The sequence below is a fragment of the Gopherus evgoodei genome, chromosome 2 (genome assembly GCF_007399415.2).
Source record: "Gopherus evgoodei ecotype Sinaloan lineage chromosome 2, rGopEvg1_v1.p, whole genome shotgun sequence".
NCBI classification, from domain to species: domain Eukaryota; kingdom Metazoa; phylum Chordata; order Testudines; family Testudinidae; genus Gopherus; species Gopherus evgoodei.
Window position 1 is genome coordinate 184,198,885 of NC_044323.1, and position 23,830 is coordinate 184,222,714.

At 41.3% G+C, this 23,830-nt stretch overlaps 1 protein-coding gene across 7 annotated transcripts in view; it reads right to left on the reverse strand.

Annotated features, from left to right (window-relative positions):
• KIF13A (kinesin family member 13A) overlaps positions 1 to 15,604 on the reverse strand; it is a 208,227-nt gene extending 192,623 nt beyond the window's left edge. For 4 of the 7 annotated variants that reach the window (XM_030552499.1, XM_030552496.1, XM_030552500.1 and 1 more), the window contains exons 1-2: positions 15,166 to 15,604; positions 14,458 to 14,551 (exon numbers count right to left, since the gene is read on the reverse strand). In XM_030552499.1, the coding sequence (XP_030408359.1) occupies positions 14,458 to 14,551; positions 15,166 to 15,220 (149 nt within the window). In that variant the 5' untranslated portion in view covers positions 15,221 to 15,604. The remainder of the gene's footprint in view (positions 1 to 14,457; positions 14,552 to 15,165) is intronic. The other 3 variants (XM_030552502.1, XM_030552497.1, XM_030552498.1) reach the window with 1 other exon arrangement.
• Positions 15,605 to 23,830: the final 8,226 nt, after the last annotated feature.

Sequence of the window (23,830 nt, forward strand, 5' to 3'; positions counted from 1 at the left end):
GGCGGGCTGTGGGGTTTTTATAGTCGGGGGGGGGGGGGGAACGCTCTGAAAGAATAAGGTTGAGAACCCCGTATCTAGTGAATAGGCAATATATCATTCACCATTTTCTAATGTACTAAAAATGTACAGTTAAGAAGAATCTAAATATTAAACTATATAATTGCTTAAATATATGTACACACTTATAGTGTACCTTCATGGGTACATAAATGCTCTATTTAGTTGTAAATCAACATGTTTAATGGTTATGACAACCCATGAGGATGCACCTCTCTATTTTCTAAAGAGTTCAAATGGAAAAGTTGATTAAAATTATTTAAAACCAAGACTTTTCACTTCATTTACATGCCGATTTAAATCACCTAAATCAAGCCACTCTGAGATCAACCCTAAATTCTATAATGCTTTCACTCAGAAACTGAAGTTTGACATACTTTTACAAGCCAGTCAAGCAACTTAGTGTATTTCTTTTCAAAATCTCAAAATATTTGCTAGAACACATTTTGATTCATTTGCTATGTAAAAAAAAAAACTGGAAAGAAATGACTAATTAAATGCATTTTAAAAACAATGGCAAGTTGAGAACACTGAATTACTCCAGAGCTTGATTTAAAATAACTGACATGCTGTAGAGCTTAACATTTGATTTTTTTTTTTTTTAATATTATAACAACATTTCAAACATGAACAAAAAAAGCAGTAAGCAATGTGGTCCATGGCTACAGGTGTGGTGCTCTGCTCTTGACGACAACAACAGTCGACTGCATGCACATTCCCTCTGTGTGCTGCCCTGGCTCTGCGCAGATAGCTGACACAGCAAACCCTGAGAGAACCCCCGAAGACCACAGACTCTAGTAAGGTATGAAGGAACTCAAGCCAGGTTTATTGTCAAACAAAGCACAGTAATAGTTTCCTATAGACTCTACAGGACATGCACCTCTACCTCGATATAACGCGGACCTTGGGAGTCAAAAATCCCTACCACATTATAGGTGAAACCCCATTATATCAGGGTAGTGGCAACAGGGCTCCAGCAGTGATTTAAAGAGCCCCGGGCACCAGGTGCTGTGGGGAGCCTGGGCCCGTTAAATTGCCAGCCGAGCCCCACTGCCGCAGCTCCGGGGTAGCAGTGGCAGGGCTCGGTTGGTGCTTTAAAAGACCTGAGGCTCCCCACAGCAGCCAGAGCCCCGGGGCCCTTTAAAGCGCCACCCGAGCCCCAGGGTTACCGCGCTATATGCAAAACCATGTTATATATCGGGTCACGTTATATTGGGGTAGAGGTATACTACAAATATGTGCCCCCTGGCAATGGACACAGCTCAGTCAGTGGCGGGACACTCCACTGCCCCCCTAGGATGGACAAAGATGCGCACTCCGGGACCTAATTTTATACAGTTACAGGACAGATTACTCATCCCTACTGACATATTGAGCTACAGCCTCTTGCCTCATTAGGGTGCTGTCTCCTCCTCTGATCATATTGTTTCAAACAAATCTATTCATCATGCTGTCTTTTTGACCCTGTCTTTAAGATACACCTGCCTGTTCCTTGTTATATCTGTGGAGTGTCCTGATGCCATCTTGGCCCAAGTTCCTCTTATTAGCACTTACATGTGAATGCACCTGCTTCTAACAACTCTCTTCTCACCAAATTCTGTGAGAGAGGCCTGCCTCTGGCTTACAGCCGAACTTTTGCTCAGCAATGTCTGGAAGTACTTTGGTACAGGCTTCAGGACTCAGACTGGGCCTCTAACACAAGAGTTTATGTTTCAGGGCCTCATCCTACTACAGTTAGTAAGCAACCCTTCACTCAAAGATATCTCAATCTACATTGACCATTCTAATCAGAGTTTCTAATTTTCTGTAGTTCTAAAGACATGGAGAAAGTCACCGTTTTGATCTTTCCACAACAGCACAGGCAATCACACCCTACATGTGTGGAAAGAGGAGGATTTTTGAAATCCTATTTAGATATTCTCATCACTTTTTTAAAATCAGCTTTTAGTTCTCTCTCTTCAAAAACTGACACTCATATAATGCTATTTTACATATGTACGCAATTGCATTTGGAAACAAAGCTATACTTTATCTTCGACAGAAGACAAAACACAGACTAGCCCACCACTGAAAGGTTAATCTTACAATGATATATGGTTGACAGCTATGACCAGCTTCTCACCAGTAGAGAAATTTTCAGTTAGCTACACTGACTGCACTAGAGACTACTTTCAAAACAAAAGCTTCCAGGTTATCAATTTATAGTCCACAACAGAAGAGCACTAAGAATTGCCAGTAGTAATTAATCTCTTCCCTTAACTTTCCCAAACTGACATTTTTGGAGATTTCATAATAGGTGTTAAATAGCATCTTCAAAAACACAAGGAAGACTGTTGCAAAGGGTCAGAAGGAAGAAAGCTAAGTGAACAAGGGAGGATAAAAAAAGACAAAAATCAGGAGAAGGGCAAAAGTTAAACAGTGTGTTTCAGTATTCCACCTCCTCAGAAGGAAATTTAAAAAAGGGGACAAGACAGAGTGCAAACATTCTGTTGACATTAAGGCAACTAGGTGATGTACTTGATATTAAATGGCTATGGTTTTGGGGACACACAAGTAAACAGAGGATATTTTTACAGTCTCTAGCATTTTTCAGGCCACAGTTATGTGTAGCCATGCAGTAGAACTAATCCTGTATTTCTTGCATACACAAGGCTCTATATGAAGAAAACAAGGGTTTGGGGTATAGAAGTAATGCAGAATGTAGTCAACACCATGAAATGCCACAAACTACATAAAAATTTGGCACAGAATCTTCATATTTGCCATAGAAAACAGCATCAGGTGATGCAGAATTAGAGAGGCCATTATGAAGCCATTATTACAATCAAACATATATCCTTTAGGCAACATTTCCACAAAAGGAACCAGGCCACAACCACAGAAAAATCACATCCATTGACTTGATTTTACTTTTAAAAACTGCAAGGGTGCCCTGTAAGTATTCTTCAAATAACAGAAATAAAGCTATATTTAGGTAGTTCACCATGAAACTATGATAAGCCACTTTTTTTTTTTAATCACCCTGAAAAGAAAACTCCTACTGTTAGATACTGTCGGCCACATTAAATAGAGGAGATCACTATATCTCACCACCCATACTCATTGGTCAGTTTCTTTTATGATTCTATAGGAGTTATTTGAACATGTCTGGTTTACATATAACTTAATTTTTAAATACTTTCAGAACCAAAGACATATCATGACCTCAAAGTAAGTTGTCTTAATAGAAAATAAATATTCCAAAACAACAACTTTGCAATGGGATATAAAATATGTATAACAAATATATCATTGCGTTATTCACTTTAAATTACTATTAAATCAAGAACAACCTGTGCTGATCATGATGCTTTTGAGAAAAATGCTAGTACTAACAATTTAGAAAACAGAAATAGGGCTCTCTGTCCTGTATGGCGTTCTTCATAGACAGACGTGCGTCCAATTTACTTTTCACTGCTTGTGCTTTTAACTTTTTGCATTTCACTTAGGTTGGGAAATGAAAAATAGATGAGGTGTATTAAACTTGTTTATAAGCAGTTTCACTGTTTCTTCCAGTTAAACCAATGATGCAAGGTTTGGGCAGCAACAATAATAAGGTTACATTTACATTCAAAACAAGTTTTCCATTAAAGGTCAAAAATATATTTATTATTAAGTTTTAAAAAATATTCACACATGAACATTAATATTTGGAACGAAAATACATAACAATGGATCACCTAGGGAGGTGGTGGAATCTCCTTCCTTCGAGGTTTTTAAGGTCAGGCTTGACAAAGCCCTGGCTGAGATGACTTAGCTGGGGATTGGTCCTGCTTTGAGCAGGGGGTTGGACTAGATGACCTCCTGAGGTCCCTTTCAACTCTGATATTCTATGATTCTAACAGCAATCCTTTAAATTTAAAACCTAAATAGACAAGAATTTAAGAGGTAACAAAAAAATTCCTAAAATTTGTATTCAAAGTCATTTTTCTTAACAGAATGAGCCAAACAGATGGTAGGAATATAGTTTACTTGGGAGTATTTGCACAAGGTACGCCAGGAAATCAGAAGCAACTGGAGACAAAAATTATGCTCTATTGACAACATCCCATTTCAAATTCTATTCCTATGTTTACATTCCATTTTTGAACACAATGTGAGCAGGAAAGCAACAGTCACTTGTAGGGCCTCAATTAACTCAAATAGGGCATGGCTGAAAATACTTAAACTGTTAGACTTTAAGTGTCAAAACTTAGTTCTCAAAATTGTAAAACCCCAGAAGAACCTTAAGGCAGCACCTATCTTCCTGAGGGGACATAACAGGTCAGTTTTAAGTTCTTTTGGGAAGATTGAGGCTATGTCTACACTATGCAGCTTTCAGCAACATGGCTGTGCCACTACAGCCATGCCACTAAAAGGCGTGCAGTGTAGCTGCTGTTTGTCAGCAGCAGAGAGTTCTGCCGACAAAAAACTTCCAGCCCCCAACAAGTAGCTTTGTCAGCAGGAGAGCGCTTCTGCCGACAAAGCGCTGTTCACATCAGTGCTTGTCGTTGGCAAAACTTGTGTCTTTCAGTGGGGTGTTTTTCTTTAATACTTCTTTACGACAAAAGTTTTGCCTTTCACTTGCCAGTGTAGACAAAGCCTAACTTGCAAAACTCACAGGTCTAGCAGAGACTGTTTGGTATAAACTTGGAAAATTAAAAAGTACATTCCTCACGGTGGCCAAGATCAAATGTTGTATAAGTTTAATACACTCCTATACGCCCATGAAGAAATTTCACTTCCACAGAATTTGGGAAAGGTGATAGAAAAATTCTTTTAGACTATAGTCTATCTTCATAATTACACATTAACTCACTTAACAAGGTATGAATTAGGGCAGTTATCTAATAGCTAAACTGTCAAGAGGAAGTTGAAGTCCTTACTCACAAGAATGAAATGCTTAAAAGCCAATTAAGCTATATATAACACAACTTTTAAAAAGCAAGGAGAGCGAACACTCACAAAATTACCCTTTATAAAGGAATATTGCAATGTATAGCTGCAGTACCTCTATATTCTCAAATACAGGTTTTATCTTAAACAAAAAAGGTTTTCCAGCAAAGGAAGGTCCAAAAGATGGTATGAAGTCACATTTTATCCTCACAGTAGAACAGTTTAGGAAACATAAAACATAGTGCTGGCTAATTTAGTGGATTGAACTATGGCCTGTGTTTTGCAGATCAGACTTAGTTCCTCCGTAAAATATGTTAATCTGTGAATTCATTAATTGATTTTTGTCAGGTTTTCGAAAGTAAGTGTTTCTGGTATTTGTTCAAGTCTTTTAATTGAGTATTTTATTATTTAAAAACAAAAATGTAAGTCTTAAATTAACAACTGGATATCATTTTAAAGGATTAATATTCAGGTAAAGTGATACTAGTATATAGCTATATTGCCATCCAATCTTGGGGGGAAATAATTTTTCACTTACAGTCATGTGTACAATAGGGAATATAGCAATGCATGCCAACATATTTCATGAAAAGCTCAGAATCCAAAAGATTTAGGCTCAAAGAGTACAAAACATAGGGAAAACAAAGATTTATCAATTAAAGAACTGTGTTTTAGAGAAGAGAAGTAAAATAAATCAGATAGTATATTTCCATATAAAAGTTGCACTTTTAATTGCAGCCAACTAAAATAAATCTAAATTTAAAAAGAATATTTCAAAAATTATCACTGAGTATTTATCTGATACAAGTAAATGCTCATGGAGTCTAACAATGTTTGCTTCACAGGTTATGAGCTAGTGAGCTGTTTCCCTCCCTCCATTAATTTTGAAAGATAAGCTTCATTTCAGGGAGTGGGTATCAACCACGTTGTTCAGGATTTCACTTTGACTCCAAAGATAGAAGGAAAAATGGAAAGCAAACACACACACTGCCCTTAAGTTACTATAAAAGGGATCATGAAACCACAAGCTTTATCTATTCAAAGATGTGAAAAGAATCAGCAATTTATCAGCACAATACTAAGCAAAATAGATTAGTTTACATATCTACATGTAGATAAAACTGATTTCTCAAATATGTCAGGAATCTATTCAGAATTACAAAGTAAGAAGCTGGAGAAGGAAAAGTGCCTGATTTCAGTGGATGCTTTTGAATATCACTTAATCCAAGTTTTTTGTTTTGGTTCTGATACATAAACATAAACGAGTGACACCCAAAGTAAAGAAATCTTAACCACTCAAAAAAATGAAAGTGTGTAATTACTTCATTTTTACTTTTGAATTAAAGTTTCTAGATGAGTTTCATACCTGTCCAATAAAATATGGCCATGCTTTTTATACACACACACACAGGTTGTATTTTTTATACATTAGATTAAGACACTCAACCTACAGCAACACGTTTTTAAAGCAATTGTTCATATACTTCTAATAGTTTGTGCTGTAAAATTTTACTTTGAAAGGCGCTACGTTAAAAGAAATTATGCATGTTAATATATTTTCAAAAAATGTTTTTCTGAGTACATGTGCACATACATAAAATTCCAGCCAAAGCAACTGGCTTGAATAATTAATGTTTACAAAGTGCTTTGAGAGTCTTTGATAGAAAATGCTAAGTACTATTGTTGAATGCAAAGATCTCCATTTAAATGACTTTCAAGGTTTGATTTATTTTCACTCAAAAGAACAATTTAGGAATTAACCTTTGTCCAAACACAACTCAACTAGTAATGTACAAACGTCATATCTCTAGGTCATTAGTTCAAATCCAAATCAGTTTAATGGTGATGAAAAGTAGTTAGTGACTATGTGAAGCCACTTGCTTCAGATTAATTCCTACTATATCTCACAAGCTATCAATATAGCATTATTTGAGGGTGTGTCCCACTCAGCATTATGGGCCAAAAAAAAAAATATATATATATATATAAGGTTGATGACAAGGGAATTTATTAGCTCAGGATATATTTGTTACCGAACTAACAGGAAGTTCCCTCAAGATATATTGAAGTTTTTAATATTCAAATTTTAAATGGAAAAAAACAAACTACCAGAATAGCAAGTGTCAAAATTGCTGAGAGTTGAGTTAGCAAAGTTGACCCAGACCTACAGTATTGGAAGGGGGATCATTTCCCTTCCAAATGGAACCGGAATAAAGGAGCACCCTCTCCAGCACTGGGAATACAGAATATGTCTGCTTGTGTAAGAAGTCCCACTAATAGTTCTCTAGCACAGGCTTCTCTCAAAGTTAAGGGCTACTATAACTCCCTTTATGCTGATCAGTTACTGTCTGCTCAATATTCAAGTTGTTTGCCAGCAGCATCTCTCTCCTTAACTCATAATTCCTCCCTGAGTCATTAAGTGGTAGAAGCCTGTGCTTTTGGCAGTAAAAATCTCCTATTCAATATCCACCAACAATCGATGGAGGGTCACTAAAGTTGTAAAGGGATTTGAACGGCTGTGGACCTCAGGCTCTCAGGACTAGCTTCCTTTGACAATTATGTCTAACATGCTGGCTAAGTGAATCTTATTTACTTCTACTGACTACTCCCTCCATGCAGAGGGTTAGAGATTATTGCTACTATCAGCTAATGGAGCTACTCCTTTAGTTAACATAGTAGAGGCCTGTGCTTTGGCACTGGAGGTCTCAAGTTCACTCCCAGCCGAGGCACAGATTGTTGCACAGTGGCAGCTCTGGCTTTAATCTTTCACGTGCTTAATGAATGTGTACAATTTTGTCTCTCTCACTATATTGTAGTTTTGTATTTGCTACAGAGCCATCATATTCTGAAGCCTGTAATAACACCCACATACAAAGGACCAGGAATTGCATGGCTGAAAAAAAAATATTCAGTTATGCTATAGTGCCTGTACAACATTCCTGCAGTGATTAGTTATTCAATATTACTGGCACTAATTACTTCCGTTAACAGGCTCAACAGAGAGGCAGGGAACAAATAAGCAGAGAGCTTGAGCTACTCGCTCACCTTTAAGCATAAAATGCAAGGCTCACTGACAGGGCAGAAAGGGAACCCTAAAGATTTTCCTTCACAGTCCTCTCCCTTCTCCCTACTAGGAAAGAGAAAAAATCTATTTTTAAATTACAGGTCTTTTAAAAACGTGTATTTCTTTTCAGTATTTAAAGCAGGAAAATTCAGCAGTAATCCTAATCTCAAAACAAATATTTATACGGTTAAAATAATAAGCAGGTGTAAACATACTCGTTCAGACCAATCACAGGATTTAAGTGTATCTATAGGGTTGCTAATCTCTTTAACAAACTACTTCAACATTTCATTGTGTGGGGTGTTCCTAACATTTTAGGACAGATCTGCAAGAGAAACTTTTGACTGGTTCATCTTTTTTGACCTCTCACTTTACAAATTTTCCACCTGTGATCATGTAAAGGAACTGGGAACAACCATTCAAGACAACACCAAGACCAGTTCTCCTTTTCCTCAAATGCTTCTTTTCTGTTCATGTTCTGATATGTGCCAATCTATTTCTTCTATTCAGAAAAGTCTGCCTACATTTCCAAGAGCCTCTAACATGAGCTTCCTCCAGCAGTGCCATTTATAGACCCAAGCACAAGGTACTTCTAGCTGTCTGGATTTTAAACTTATTAAAAGAACAATAGTTTTCCCATTCACCCTGCTTCAGGCTACCTCGGGAACAGCAGCACTGCCACATACCCATAACCTGAACTCTAGGATTTTTAATCATGTGGAATTTGAGAACAGCACTCTCCTGGAACAGGACTTAATCATGATTCAGGTACAAAACTAAGTGAAATGTTGCTGAAACAGTTCTGGAATGCAATTTCCAACCTCATATATTCCATAAAGCAATGTGCACCTCTTCTTGGAAGAGGATTCAAAGCTACTAGTTCACAACCTGAACGCTGAGAAATAACAGGAAAACTAATTTAAGAGAGGTCAAAGTCAGATTACTTTTCCAATTTCCTATAGACAAAGGCAATGGTTGTTGTTATTCTATCCACTACCTCAGGCAGGTGATTATTTAGAGCACATGCATCCAAGTCTCTATCTGGTTGATAATTCCTTCAGACATGTGGAGAGTTAGCAGCTGTCTCATTTCACTTGACACTCCTTTCAGACAAGTTTCAGTTTAAAGCACTGACTGTTACAACACACACAAACTCCCCAGAGCAGTGATCTTCTCCTCCCAGTCTCCTCTGATGATCCAGATAGTGTTAAATCAAAACATAAACCACAACCACTGAAGTTTATACTGATTCATGGTTTCCCCCTCCTCTGGTGACAAGAAGGAGCAGAAAGAAAAGCAGAGTTATTGTTTAGGAAAGAAATGTATTAAATAATTGTTTAAATAATATTAACTAGCTAGGAAATTAGTGCCTCAAAGGTAATAAGCAGTCATTTTAAAAAAGCAGAGAAGCCTACAAAATTCCTAAAGAGGAACAGGGAAACATTACAAAACACCACTCAATATTATTCCATAGCTCTTATCAATCTACAATTACAATAAAAGTTTTGCTCAAGTAATGCTTGCAGGATTTAACCTTTGATAAAAACTGGTAAGTAACACAAAGAGGTCAAGGGAGAAGGCAGGGCAGATGGTTTATTCACAAGAAACCTTACAAAATGCACGCAGAAAAAGTTAAGAAGTATTTTAAAAGAATTTTAAAAGGACACTTTCTATCCTAAATAGTATATTTAAGTTCAGCTACACATGCTAATGACCTCTCACTTTCTTTCCAGTTCAAGTATTTGAACAAACATAAGTTTGCACAAGAATAAGCTTTAATGCAATAAATTGCCCAATAAATCTCCCTGGTTTCAATCCTAGATTGGGCAGTTATAAAGTAATATTTCAGTTCTGCAAGTTCTCTGGTTTCTTATTTTAGTCAAGATGCAGATAACTTAGTAAATAAAAAAGGAGGACAGAGGATTAATGTATGTACTAGAGTCATTAGGGAAATCAAAACAAGATTTGCTTTTCTAAATTCACATTCTTTAGAAATTAAGTTGGTGGTGATGGGGAGGAAGGGATGAGTCTATTCCAATTAGCAACCAGAACCCTAGCACAAATGCAAAGGAATCTCCAGAACAGTCCATTTTAGATTACTTTACAATGGCATAGCAGTTCTAAATGCAAAGCAGTAGCTTATAATACTCCCAATATGAGCTGGAAAATTTCAGAGACAAGACAAACATTTCAACAGAAACAAATACCGAAACAAATGTTTTCAACAGAAACTTTTATTCCATTTCCTACTCGGCTCTAATCACTCAGCAGTTCGACAGGATATTGCAGCATTTATTTCAGGCAATAGGATGGAACTATTCAGAAAGATATAAAATAACAGAATACACTTATAAACTCTGGAAGGCAACATCCATTTCTAACAAAATATTAGTTGAGATACAATGCTTCATATCTTTAGTAATGCAGAGAGAAGAGTTTAGTAGGGCATCTGATTTTTTTCTTCATCTGAAGATGGACAAGTAATCTCCTGTGTACAGAGGAAAGACAAAAGGTATTCCTGATGTGTTTCTCCAGCCACAAAAAAGTACAGCTAACAATCAAAGATAAAGAAACAATTACAGCTATTACTAATTACACTCGGCCCTGATCTTACTGCTAAAAGATCCCAACTCCAATATTTTGCCCAGCATTGAAGGGGGTGCAACTGGTGCCTGTTAAATGGCTCCTTTTTACATTCACTTCCTGATGTGAGTCAAAAACTGAACCAAATAAGCTATCCTTGGCTCAGTGGAGACTAAAATGCAGTTGGTTAACTTCTCCTAGGTTTTGATGTCCTTGCTGAATACAAAATTAGAAAAAGATATGTTCGTGGGGGCAGGTAGGCCAGCCTGCTCTGGGTAGTTCTCTAAATGAAGAGAGAACACTAATATCAATCAAAGTAATTTACACTGATGTGCCTTCTGTTATTAAATTTTTTAGAAGGCAATGTGACCTGGTGGTTAGAGCAAGAGACCTGGAGTCAGGAAATGTTGGATCTACCCCACTACTCCACCACTGTCTCACTGTGTGGTCTTAGGCAAGTCACAACTACTGCCTTGTTATCCTCACCTGCAAAATGGGGGAAAAATATTTACTCACCTGTGTAAACCACAAAATCCTACCCTTGTGAAGATTAAGCCTAAAGTTTACAAAATTAAAAAAAAAAACCTCTGATGACATATTCGTTAGATATAATTCCAAAATAAAACCAACCACCCTTATGAAACAGACAAGTTTGTACAGCTCCACTTTTCATCACCTGAGAACTGTTTAGCTTTTGGAAATCTTCTAGAAATGAGCATCAGCACGTTTAATTATAAATGTGGATGAAAGTTCTGCCTGATCATTTTGTTTTATATAATCTGTTCTGTCCATTTTAAACTGTAACTCTAGGAGGTCCTGAAATCTTTTTTTTAAACCATCACTGATTTCTTGTCTTCAGTTCCATTAAGGAAAAGCAATTATGGAAGCCAAGCCTGCCCTGCCTGCCTCCTTTAGTAGAATCCACTTGCTCTCATTATGAATCACAGTATAAACTTTTACTTTCATTTAGCAATAAAAGCATTTTTTTCAATATTACATTTGCCAGCTTAAATGACAGCACAATATAAATTTTTAATCATTTTTTCCTACATTATCTCCACTGCCTCTCCCCTTACAAGTATGAACAACTCTTATTAAATGAAAAATGACTTCACACACTTCAGGCCCAGTTGAGCTATGCTTACTCCCAATGAGTAAAAAGTAGTCTTACTGAACTCAAAGGATGAGGAATCATCCAGCAGAGTAAAGATGACAAAACTAGACCCCATTCAGTGCCCCGAGGCTTCCCACACAAAAGTTAATTTTGGTTAGACATACAGCTATTCATCTTTAATATGCAACTACAAGCAAAAGTAATAGTAAAATGATCAACCAGCAATTTAACAAGTGAAATTCTAATTTTGAAATAGATCTTCCTTTATAGCAATAGTGTAAGAGAAATATGAAACCAAGCTACACAAAGAAAACCAAAATCCATTTGGCACTTTATGTCTGCTAAGAAATTAATCTAAATACAAGCAGCACTGCTGCAGTGATTCAGATTAAATTCATATAAATAGTGCCTTTGGAAATGCATAAAAATATAAAGAGTTTCTCCAGTACCAAGAGTATTGTAACTATTCAGATGAGGAAAAAAACCCGCAAGATCCAATAATTTAATATTAAAATTAATGGATTTTAAAATGGTTCTCCTAAACACCAGGAGGATCCAACAAGCTTCAGGAAAAAGCTATGCATAAATTCTAGATTTGGAAGACACAGAATTACAATTTTATTTAGATCAAAACAAATATGATCAGTTTCAACTGATCATAGTCCATTGCACATTATACACTTCAAGGATATTTCCAATGCACTAAGTCAGATAGCAGTTTTCTTTGCAAAACTGTAAATTAAATATTAACAATCAACTAAGACCCCAAAGCTGCACTGAGCTTCAAGTGGGCAGACCCATGTTTGTTAAAGAGCCCTGTTTGTGTCATGGGATTTCATGCAGCTGCAAGGATCTACACCTGTGGTTAGCATGACAGAATGGGTCCTAATTCTAGCAAGGTCAAAAAGGGATATTTACATAACAGGTGATAAAGCAAGAAACACAAATCCCCACAGACAAACCACATGTGGTCTTATATTATGGTAGCATTGTAACTTCTTCCCAAATATCTGCAACAATTTTCACAGAGAGGGTAACATTCCCACCTTAAGTTGATTATTACCAATAATTTAGAAAGGGTTTTTTGTTGTTGATGTTTAACTGTAGCCTTTTTTATTTATTTGAACAGTTACTTGATTCTACTCTGGTATATTCATATATTTGTTTTTGGGGGTTTTTTTGTGTTTTTTAGAACTATATACAGCTTATTTCTTCCTTTAGTTTGGTACAAAATCATGAAATATGTATGGAGAAAAAATCTGCAGTACCAAAGTTCTGGGAAGCCTACACATTTTAGCACATTTGTATTACAGTAGCACTTAACGGGCTCCAATCAAGATGAGGATTTCACTGTGCTAGGTACTATATACGCACAAACACAGTAAGAAACAGTCCGTGCCATAAAAAGCTTACATTCAAAATAAGAGACCAAGATTACATTTATTATTCCCATTTTACAGCTGGGGAACCAGGGCACAGAGAGATTACATGACTCTGCCAAAGACACGCAGAAAGTCTGGCAAAGAACCAGGAAATGAACCCAGATCTTCCTAGTCCCAAGATTAACCACAAGATTGATGCTGTCATCAAAAGGGTTAATGGCATAAAGTTAAACTTGAACACGAGATTTATTACACTAATCCAATTGCATAATTGAGATGTAAGTGGAACCTCATACGAAGTCTCAGAATTTTTAAGATGTAAAGTGTAAAATAATGTCTACCAAAAAAGCATCAACACAAATAATTCAAATGGATATATGCATTTTTTTCACAAAGCCATGCCTATGATGAGATGTGCACGCAGTCTTATGGGACAATGGCCATAACTATGATTATTTGCCCAATTTTCTGCTCTTAAGCAAAAAAATATATTCAGAGCACCAAGTACAGCGATCAACAGGTAACTGAATAGATTAGCACACAATACAACTCTTCCCCTCATGCCACCGCCTCCCCCCAATTAAAAAAAACCTTTTCCGTCTCTGCTCTATTTTTACAATCTGGTGCCTTGGTATTTTGGATGATTTCCAAAAGTATTCTTTTCAGGGACTTCGCAAGTAAGTGCCAGATTTCCAAATTATTTTAGCGGACTCTCTTATACTGCTTCACAGAACAGCACGGAATTAATAAGGGATCCAGCAGTCACAACTTTTCAAATGCAAATATGTTGCAATCTGGTAAATACAGCCCTTAAAAAAACCCTCCCCCAGCGTTTAAAATCCAGCACAGAACTTTTGTTCCCACAAATCAAACCTGAAGGTTACAGCAACTCATTAAACAGAATCTCCTTAATGAAACTGCCAAAAATGTTATGGACTTTTCAGTTTCTTGCATCCTACCACTAATCAATCTCATCTAACAGTTGATGAAAGCATAAATCTTTACACATATATGAAACTACTACTGATGTTTTGTCTCTGAAAAAGTAATACTATTGCCCCCCCAAATTCCTCTGACAGGGTGTGGATAAATAAATTTGGGATCTGATTCTGATCTCCTACTGATGCAACTCCATTGATGTTATTGGCATCTTACACAGCTGCAAGCAAAAGGAGAATCAGGCTACTGGACTTTTTTCTAAAGAGCTCCCAAAAGTAGCTGAAGCACTAGTAAGATGCTGCTTCTCTCTTAACAAAAGCACACAAGCAACTCAATGTTTGAGCCCATGCTTAACCCAAAGTAGACAGGGCAGGGATTTCTGGATAGGGATATTCTATTTGTACCTGTTATCTCCCTGTTTGATGTTTGAAGGGGGTGGGTGCAGCACAGTCTGATTCCCTTGCATCTCCACAATACATTTGGTGTTCAACTCCAGCTCTAGAAGAGAACATGCCAGAGAGTTTTTACCTACCAGAATAGCCCCTCATGCACAGAAGAGGACACATGCACCCCCTCCACCCTGCCAAACTGGGCTCCCCCCACCGTCTCCCCAGAGCTACTTGCAGAACAACCCTTACCCCACAGTACTGCGGGGGGCGGTATGTGTGGGGGCAGGGAGTAGGGAAGAAAGAGTTTGATATTTCTCCCCAGAGCCTGAGGCTGCCCTAGCTAATCCCCGGGGTTGTTTGGAGAACTGCCCTCCTTATGGGGCGGTTCTCCAGCCAGCCGCGAGGAGAAGCAGCGGGAGCCGCAGGCTCACCCTGAACCCCCACTAGCCGAGGGAAGGTGTGTGCACTGGGGGGGAGGGGGAGCAGTACTCAAAGTGATCGCAAAAAGCAGGGTCCGCCCCCCAACCCCCACCGTGGGGCAGCGGCTGTGACCAGGGACGCTTCAGCCGCACCCCGGGCTGAGCTTTTGCTCGTTGATTGTTGCGGGGTCCGTGAGCCCTGCCGACCCCCCACCCGGCTCCGGGCGCTGGTCGCTGTGAGGAGAAGCAGCGGCGGGGGTGCCCGGCGGGGGGCTCTCCCGAGGCAGCCGGCGGGTCGCTTTACCTCTGCGGTTCATGGGCCGGACCCTGACGGCCACCTTCACCTTGGTCTCCGACATCTTCCCCGGCGGCGCCCGGCTCCCTCAGCGCCGCTGCTGCTGCCGCTGCCGGGGGCCGCTCACAGGGACTGGTCGCTGCCAGCCCCGCGCTGCCCGCGGCGAGGCGCAGCCCCAAGGTCCATCCCCGCTGGGGGGAGAGCGGCGGCCGAGCAGCTCCGGGCTGCCTCCGTCTGTCTGACTCCGCGTCTGCCCGCCTCTAGCCTCGTTTGCATAACAGCTCCCGCCGCTCCGCTGCCCGGCGCTGCCGCCGCCCCGTCCCGACCGCCATCTTCAGCCCACAACGGCCGCCTCACCGAACAGACCGCAGCAGCCTAGGAGACGGGCGAGGGGGGGGGGTGTCCGGAAAGATACGAAAACAGCCGAGTGTCTGCCAGGCAGCGGGAGTGGAACGGAGCATCCCAGGGTAACCCCGCCCCCGCCGCCTAGACATGCGCACATCCTTCGTGTTGTCCTCTGTGCGCATGCGCAGAGGGAACAGCGAAGTCGCGAAGAGCTGCATGCCCATACTTGGCGCGGGCATAGGGTGAAAAAGCCAGTGAAAAGCTGCCTGGTGGAGGTCAGGTGTTAGGCAGGGAGTGGGATGAGGTGACGGGCGACTCTAGGCACTAGCAAAGCAAGCACGTGCTTCAGGTAGCCCATTTGCAGGGGCAGCAGCTGAGAACCAACTAGGGTCCCTGGGAGCTGTAGTTCCTTGGTTGGCTCCTTGCCTATAGAGTCAGCCCTGGAGCAGCGAAAGAATTACATTTCCCAGCATTGCCTTGGCTGCTATCAACAGGAAAGGGAGGAGGAAGGAGTATGACAGCTGAAACCTTATGCAGCAGGTTGCTGTGAATGGAGAGCTCAGTGCTAGAGGAAGGTGGCACTGTGAATGGGGAACAAGTGTGCCCAAAGAGTAAAAGGCTTTGGCCCAGATATCCCCTTCAGAAGACATCCCCAGACTGAATTAGGAATACTGGTGTGAACCTCACCTTCCAGCCCTCAAAGAAGGAATTGGGTGGACTAAATGGACATTGCCCCCCTCTATTTGAAGCCTAGCAAGGGAGGTATGTGGATCCCACTAGAATTTAAAATGAAAAGTAAGGGAGGGGAGGCTCTACTGGACCTGGACAGCTTTAGATACAGTACCAGGCATGTAGGAGGATTTCCACTTCTGAGCCATGGAAGCAGAAATTGACTTTTCCTTTCCCAATTTAGCTAATATTCAGAAAGGGAATCTAGCACTTGCCTTCGAGATTTGAACACCTCAAAATTCAGGAGTGCTCAGGCTCAATTTGGGCAGCTGTTACTTCATTTCTCCCAAATCAAATATACTGATCCCCTGTAATTTGCTGTAGAAAAAATAGGATAAAATTGAGCAAGAAATGTTTCCCAGTGGTTTTTAGGACTGGAATTACTATTTTCAACAGCCATTGCCTTTTTTTTTTAGTTTTATTTGTTTAAAAGGAAGACAGTGATATTGCAGTGGCAAACTCCCCATAGAAACAAAGAGTGGAACAAAAGAATAATAAAGGCAACTCAACTTTTCCTCATTTATGGAGGACAGTCTTATAATATGCATCCAGATATCCTCCAATCACACAAGCTGAAAATTGTTCCATTTTACTGGAGTTATGTAACCATTTGGGAACCAATCCTGGCTGTGTTCTGTGCACATCCCAAATTCCTGCTGAATGAGTCGCCCTGGGAGCAAGTTACCAGTGACCCAGGGCTGGGGCGGAAGGAGGGTGCAGGTGCGGAAGGGGAGAGCCCAGGGCTGGGGCGGCAGGCGGTCCGGGTGGCGAAGGCAGAGCCCAGGGCTGAGGTGGCAGGGGGTGTGTGGGTGGGGGGGCATTGGCGGAGAGGAAGGGGGAGCCCAGAGCTGGGGCAACACGGGGTGTGGGGGGAGAGCCCAGGGCTGGCGTGGCAGGGGGTCTGAGTGGGGAGGGGAGAGCCCAGGGCTGGGGCAGCAGAGGGTGCGGGGGGGGACAGGGCTGGGGTGGGGGCAGCCAAAATTTTTTTTGCTTGGGGCAGCAAAAAACCTAGAGCCAGTCCTGTGAGATGCTGACTCAGCAGGGTGAATGGGGGAGACGGGACCAGAGGGTGACAGATCAGAGCAGTGGCTGGAGGAGCCTGGGGAAGATAGCAGAGAGCAGACTTCTCCTAAGCAGAAGTCTCCCATGAAACCCCAGGCCCCCACCCATAGATTGTGCAGGGTTTGACTTTGGGGGTTCCTTAGTGTCTGAGGAAAGGAAGGATCCGACTGAGGAAATGTTAAAGCTCCCAGGTGGTCTTGCTCCCCAAGAGGAATGGGAGATGCACAAAGGAAGCGGAGGACTGGACTAGATGACCTCTCATCCCTTCCATTCTATGATTCTATAACATCAGACTGCAAGATTCACAAGCCCTTGAAGCACTCTATGAAGATTGCACTCTTTCAGATGATGCTGTGCAACCTCATCATTGTTTGCAAATCACGTAGTCCATACGCTTCTCTGATTGTGCTGGTCCAGAAGAGGAATGGGAAAATAAGGATGCTTATAGACTACCCTATCCTAAGTAGACACATTGTGGTTGATAAGTGCACCATGACTCTATGCCTCGGACTGTTTGCTAGGGAGCCCATCGTTCTTGATGGTGAATCTTTAATGTGCATATTACCTGATCCCACTGGGACAACATGATAAAGAGAAAACCACATTCTCTGCCCTTTAGGTTTCTGTTTGAACACATGCCCCCAAGGAATATCTGGAGTGCCTACCACATACCTCCAGAAGAAGAAAGAGGAGCGTCCATGTATCAGCAATGTAGATACAAGTGAGCAACCATGTTAATGTTCTCTCCACAGGTACTAATGCGGAACGTGGACTAGACGATACATCTGAGGGTAGGGAGCAGAAGGAGACTCTACCGATTGGAAGGCATGAGATGCACTGTCCTAGGGATGGGGGTTCCACAACCACTGCTCCCAGGAGAAGGAGGCAGGTGGTGGTAGTTGGGGACTCCCTCCTCAGGGGGACTGCATCATCTATCTGCTGTCCCTACCGGAAAAACAGAGAGGTCTGCTGCTTACCAGGAGCTAGGATTCACAATGTGATAGAGAGACTGCCTGCCGAGACTCATCAAGCCTTCTGATCACTACCCCTTCCTGCTTTTCCACGTAGGCACCAGTGATACTGCCAAGAATGACCTTGAGTGGATCACTGCAGACTACGTGGCTCTGGGAAGGATAAAGGAGTTTGAGGTGCAAGTGGTGTTCTCGTCCATCCTCCCTGTGGAAGGAAAAGGCCCAGGTAGAGACCGTCAAATTGTGAAAGACAACGAATGACTACGCAGATGGTATCGGAGAGAAGGCTTTGGATTCTTTGACCATGGGATGGTGTTCCAAGAAAGAGAAGTGCTAGGCAGAGATGGACTCCACCTAACGAAGAGAGGGAAGAGCATCTTTGCAAGCAGGCTGGCTAATCTAGTGAGGAGGCTTTTAAACTAGGTTCACCGGGGAAGGAGACCAAAGCCCTGAGGTAAGTGGGGAAATGAGATACCAGGAGGAAGCACGAGCAGGAGAGCACAAGAAGGGAGGACTCCTGTCTCATACTGAGAAAGTGGGATGATCAGTGAGTTATCTTAAGTGCCTATACACAAATGCAAGAAGCCTGGGAAACAAGCAGGGAGAACTGGAAGTCCTGACACAGTCAAGGAACTATGATGTGATTGGAATAACAAGAGACTTGGTGGGATAACTCACATGACTGGAGTACTGTCATGGATGGATATAAACTGTTCAGGAAGGACAGGCAGGGTAGAAAATGTGGAGGAGTTGCATTGTATGTAAGAGAGCAGTATGACTGCTCAGAGCTCCGGTATGAAACTGCAGAAAAAGCTGAGAGTCTCTGGATTAAGTTTAGAACTGTGAGCAACAAGGGTGATGTCATAGACTCATAGACTCATAGACTTTAGGGTCAGAAGGGGCCAATATGATCATCTAGTCTGACCTCCTGCACAAAGCAGGCCACAGAATCCTACCCATCCACTTCTATAACAAACTCCTAACCTATGTCTGAGTTACTGAAGTCTTCAAATTGTAGTCTGAAGTCCTCAAGCTGCAGAGAATACACCAGCAAGTGATCCATGCCCCACGCTGCAGAGGAAGGCGAAAAACCTCCAGGGCTTCTGCCAATCTGCCCTGGAGAAAAATTCCTTCCCGACCCCAAATATGGCGATCAGCTAAACCCTGAGCATGTGGGCAAGATTCACCAGCCAGCACTCAGGAAAGAATTCTCTGCAGTAACTCAGATCCCATCCCATCTAACATCCCATCCCAGACCACTGGGCATACTTACCTGCTGATAATCAAAGATCAATTGCCAAAATTAAGCTATCCCATCATACCATCCCTTCCATAAACTTATCAAGCTTAGTCTTAAAACCAGATATGTCTTTTTCCCCCACTACTCCCCTTGGAAGGCTGTTCCAGAACTTCACTCCTCTAATGGTTAGAAACCTTCATCTAATTTCAAGTCTAAACTTCCTAGTGTCCAGTTTATACCCATTTGTTCTTGTGTCTACATTGGTACTAAGCTTAAATAATTCCTCTCCCTCCCTAATATTAATCCCTCTGATATATTTATAAAGAGCAAGCATATCCCCCCTCAACCTTCTTTTGGTTAGGCTAAACAAGCCAAGCTCTTTGAGTCTCCTTTCATAAAACAGGTTTTCCATTCCTTGGATCATCCTAGTAGCCCGTCTCTGAACCTGTTCCAATTTGAATTCATCCTTCTTAAACATGGGAGACCAGAACTGCACACAGTATTCCAGATGAGGTCTCACCAGTGGCTTATATAACGGTACTAACACCTCCATATCTTTGCTGGAAATACCTCGCCTGATGCATCCTAAAACTGCATTAGCTGTTTTAACGGCCATATCACATTGGCGGCTCATAGTCATCCTGTGATCAACCAATACTCCAAAGTCCTTCGGCTCCTCTGTTGCTTCCAACAGATGTGTCCCCAATTTATAACTAAAATTCTTATTATTAATCCCTAAATGCATGACCTTGCACTTTTCACTATTAAATTTCATCCTATTACTATTACTCTAGTTTACAAGGTCATCCAGATCTTCCTGTATAATATCCCGGTCCTTCTCTGTGTTAGCAATACCTCCCAGCTTTGTGTCATCCGCAAACTTTATTAGCACATTCCCGCTTTTTGTGCCAAGGTCAGTAATAAAAAGGTTAAATAAGATTGGTCCCAAAACGGATCCTTGAGGAACTCCACTAGTAACCTCCTTCCAGCCTGACAGTTCACCCTTCAGTACGACCTGTTGTAGTCTCCCCTTTAACCAGTTCCTTATCCACCTTTCAATTTTCATATTGATCCCCATCTTTTCCAATTTAACTAATAATTCCCTATGTGGAACCGTGTCAAATGCCTTACTGAAATCGAGGTAAATTAGATCTACTGCATTTCCTTTGTCTAAATAATCTGTCACCTTCTCAAAGAAGGAGATCAGGTTGGTTTGGCACAATCTACCTTTTGTAAAACCATGTTGTAATTTCTCCCAATTACCATTAACCTCAATGTCCTTAACTACTTTCTCCTTCAAAATTTTTTCCAAGACCTTACATACTACAGATGTCAAACTAACAGGCCTATAGTTACTCGGATCACTTTTTTTTCCTTTCTTAAAGATAGGAATTATGTTAGCAATTCTCCAGTCGTCTGGTACAACCCCTGAGTTTACCGATCCATTAAAAATTCTTGCTAATGGGCTTGCAATTTCATGTGCCAGTTCCTTTAATATTCTTGGATGAAGATTATCTGGGCCCTCCGATTTTGTCCCATTAAGCTGTTCAAGTTTGGCTTCTACCTCAGATGAGGTAATATCCACCTCCATATCCTCATTCCCATTTGTCATCCTTCCATTATCCCCAAGCTCCTCATTAGCTTTATTAAAGACTGAGGCAAAGTATTTATTTAGCTATTGGGCCATGCCTAGGTTATCCTTAACCTCCTTTCCATCCTCAGTGTTTAGCGGTCCCACTTCTTCTTTCTTTGTTTTTTTCTTGTTTATATGGCTGTAGAACCTTTTACTATTGGTTTTAATTCCTTTTGCAAGGTCCAACTCTACATGGCTTTTAGCCTTTATCACTTTATCCCTATATGTTCTGACCTCACTAAGGTAGCTTTCCTTGCTAATCCCACCAACCTTCCACTCCTTGTAGGCTTTCTGCTTTTTCTTAATCACCTCTCTGAGATGCTTGCTCATCCAGCTTGGTCTACAACTCCTGCCTATGGTTTTTTTTGCCCTTTCTTGGGATGCAGGCTTCTGATAGTTTCTGCAGCTTCGACTTAAAGTAATTCCAGGCCTCCTCTGCATTTAGATCCACAAGTTCTTCAGTCCAATCCACTTTCCTAACTAATTTCCTTAATTCTTTAAAGTTAGCTCTTTTGAAGTAAAAAACCCTAGTCCCAGATCTATTTTTGTTTATCCTTCGATCTAGTTTGAACTGAATTAGCTCATGATCACTTGAACCAAGGTTGTCCCCTACAACCATTTCTTCTATGAGGTCCTCACTGCTCACCAAAACCAAATCTAAAATGGCATCCCCTCTTGTTGGTTCTTCAACTACTTGGTGAAGAAATCCATCAGCTATCACATCCAGAAAAATCTGAGCCCTATTATTCTTACTAGCACTTGTCCTCCAGTCTATATCTGGGAAGTTAAGTCTTCCATGATCACATAATTCCCATTACTGTTTACTTCATTAAAAACATTAAAGAGGTCTCTATCCATATCCAAATCAGATCCCGGCGGTAGCACACCCCAAGCAGTATCTCAGGGGAGGCTCTAGTAGCTTTCTTTCCCAGTGTGATTTTTGCCCAGACAGACTCTGTCTTATCCATTCCATCAGTTCTTATTTCTTTACTGTAAACCTCATCACTGACATATAATGCTATTCCACCACCTTTGCCTTTATTTCTGTCTTTCCTAAACAGCACATAGCCTTCAATATCTGTACTCCAGTCATGACTACTATTCCACCATGTTTCTGTTATCCCTATAATATCCAGTTTCACTTCCTGCACCAGTAGCTCTAGTTCCTCCATTTTGTTCCCTAGGCTCCTCGCATTAGTGTACAGACATCTTAATTTTTGCCGTTTGGCTTCACTGACATTCTTTACCCTGTTAGGCACAGACATTCTACCACCAGCAACACTTGTTAGACTGGTATCTACACTACCCTTCCTCCTTATGTCAATTCTTCTGTCCACGGCTGTATCCCCTCTTACTTTGTTTTCTTTCCTCTCAAGGTTAAATTCCGGCGTGGAGATCACCTGGACATCTCCCAACCATCTCCCCCAAATTCCTAGTTTAAAGCTCTCTTAATCAGTTGGGCAAGCCTCCATCCTAGAAGTCTATTTCCCTCCTTACTCAGGTGAAGCCCATCCCGAGAGATGGTGGGAGTCTGCTATAGACCATCATACCAGGGGGATGAGGTGGACGAGGCTTTCTTCTGGCAACTAACAGAAGTTACTAGATCATAGGCCCTGGTTCTCATGGGAGACTTCAGTCACCCTGATATCTGCTGGGAGAGCAGTACAACGGTGCACAGACAATCCAGGAAGTTTTTGGAAAGTGTAGGGGACAATTTCCTGGTGCAAGTGCTGGAGGAACCAACTAGGAACAGAACTTTTCTTGACCTGCTGCTCACAAACCGGGAAGTATTAGTAGGGGAGGCAAAAGTGGATGGGAACCTGGGAGGCAGTGACCATGAGATGGTCAAGTTCGGGATCCTGACACGAGGAAGAAAGGAGAGCAGCAGAATATGGACCCTGGACTTCAGAAAAGCAGACTTTGACTCCCTCAGAGAACTGATGGGCAGGATACCCTGGGAGAATAATATGAGGGGGAAAGGAGTCCAGGAGAGCTGGCTGTATTTTAAAGACTCTTTTATTGAGGTTGCAGGAACAAACCATCCCGATGTGTAGAAAGAATAGTAAATATGGCAGGTGACCAGCTTGGCTTAACAGTGAAATCCTTGCTGATCTTAAACACAAAAAAGAAGCTTACAAAAAATGGAAGATTAGACAAATTACCAGGGAGAAGTATTGCTCAGGAGTGAAATCAGGAAGGCCAAATCACACTTGGAATTGCAGCTAGCAAGAGATGTTAAGAGTAGCAAGAAGAGTTTCTTCAGGTATGTTAGCAACAAGAAGAAAGTCAAGGAAAGTGTGGGCCCTTACTGAATGAGGGAGGCAACCTAGTGACAGAGGATGTGGAAAAAGCTAATGTACTCAATGCTTTTTTTGCCTCTGTCTTCACGAACAAGGTCAGCTCCCAGATTGCTGCACTGGGCAGCATAGCATGGGGAGGAGGTGACTAGCCCTCTGTGGAGAAAGAAGTAGTTCAGGACTATTTAGGAAAGCTGGATGAGCACAAGTCCATGGGACTGGATGCGCTGCATCCAAGTGTGCTAAAGGAGTTGGCAGATGTAATTGCAGTGCCATTGGCCATTATCTTTGAAAATTCATGATGATCAGGGAAGGTCTCGGGTGACTGGAAAAAGGCTAATGTAGTGCTCATCTTTAAAAAAGAGAAGGAGGAGGATCTGGGGAACTACAGGCCTGT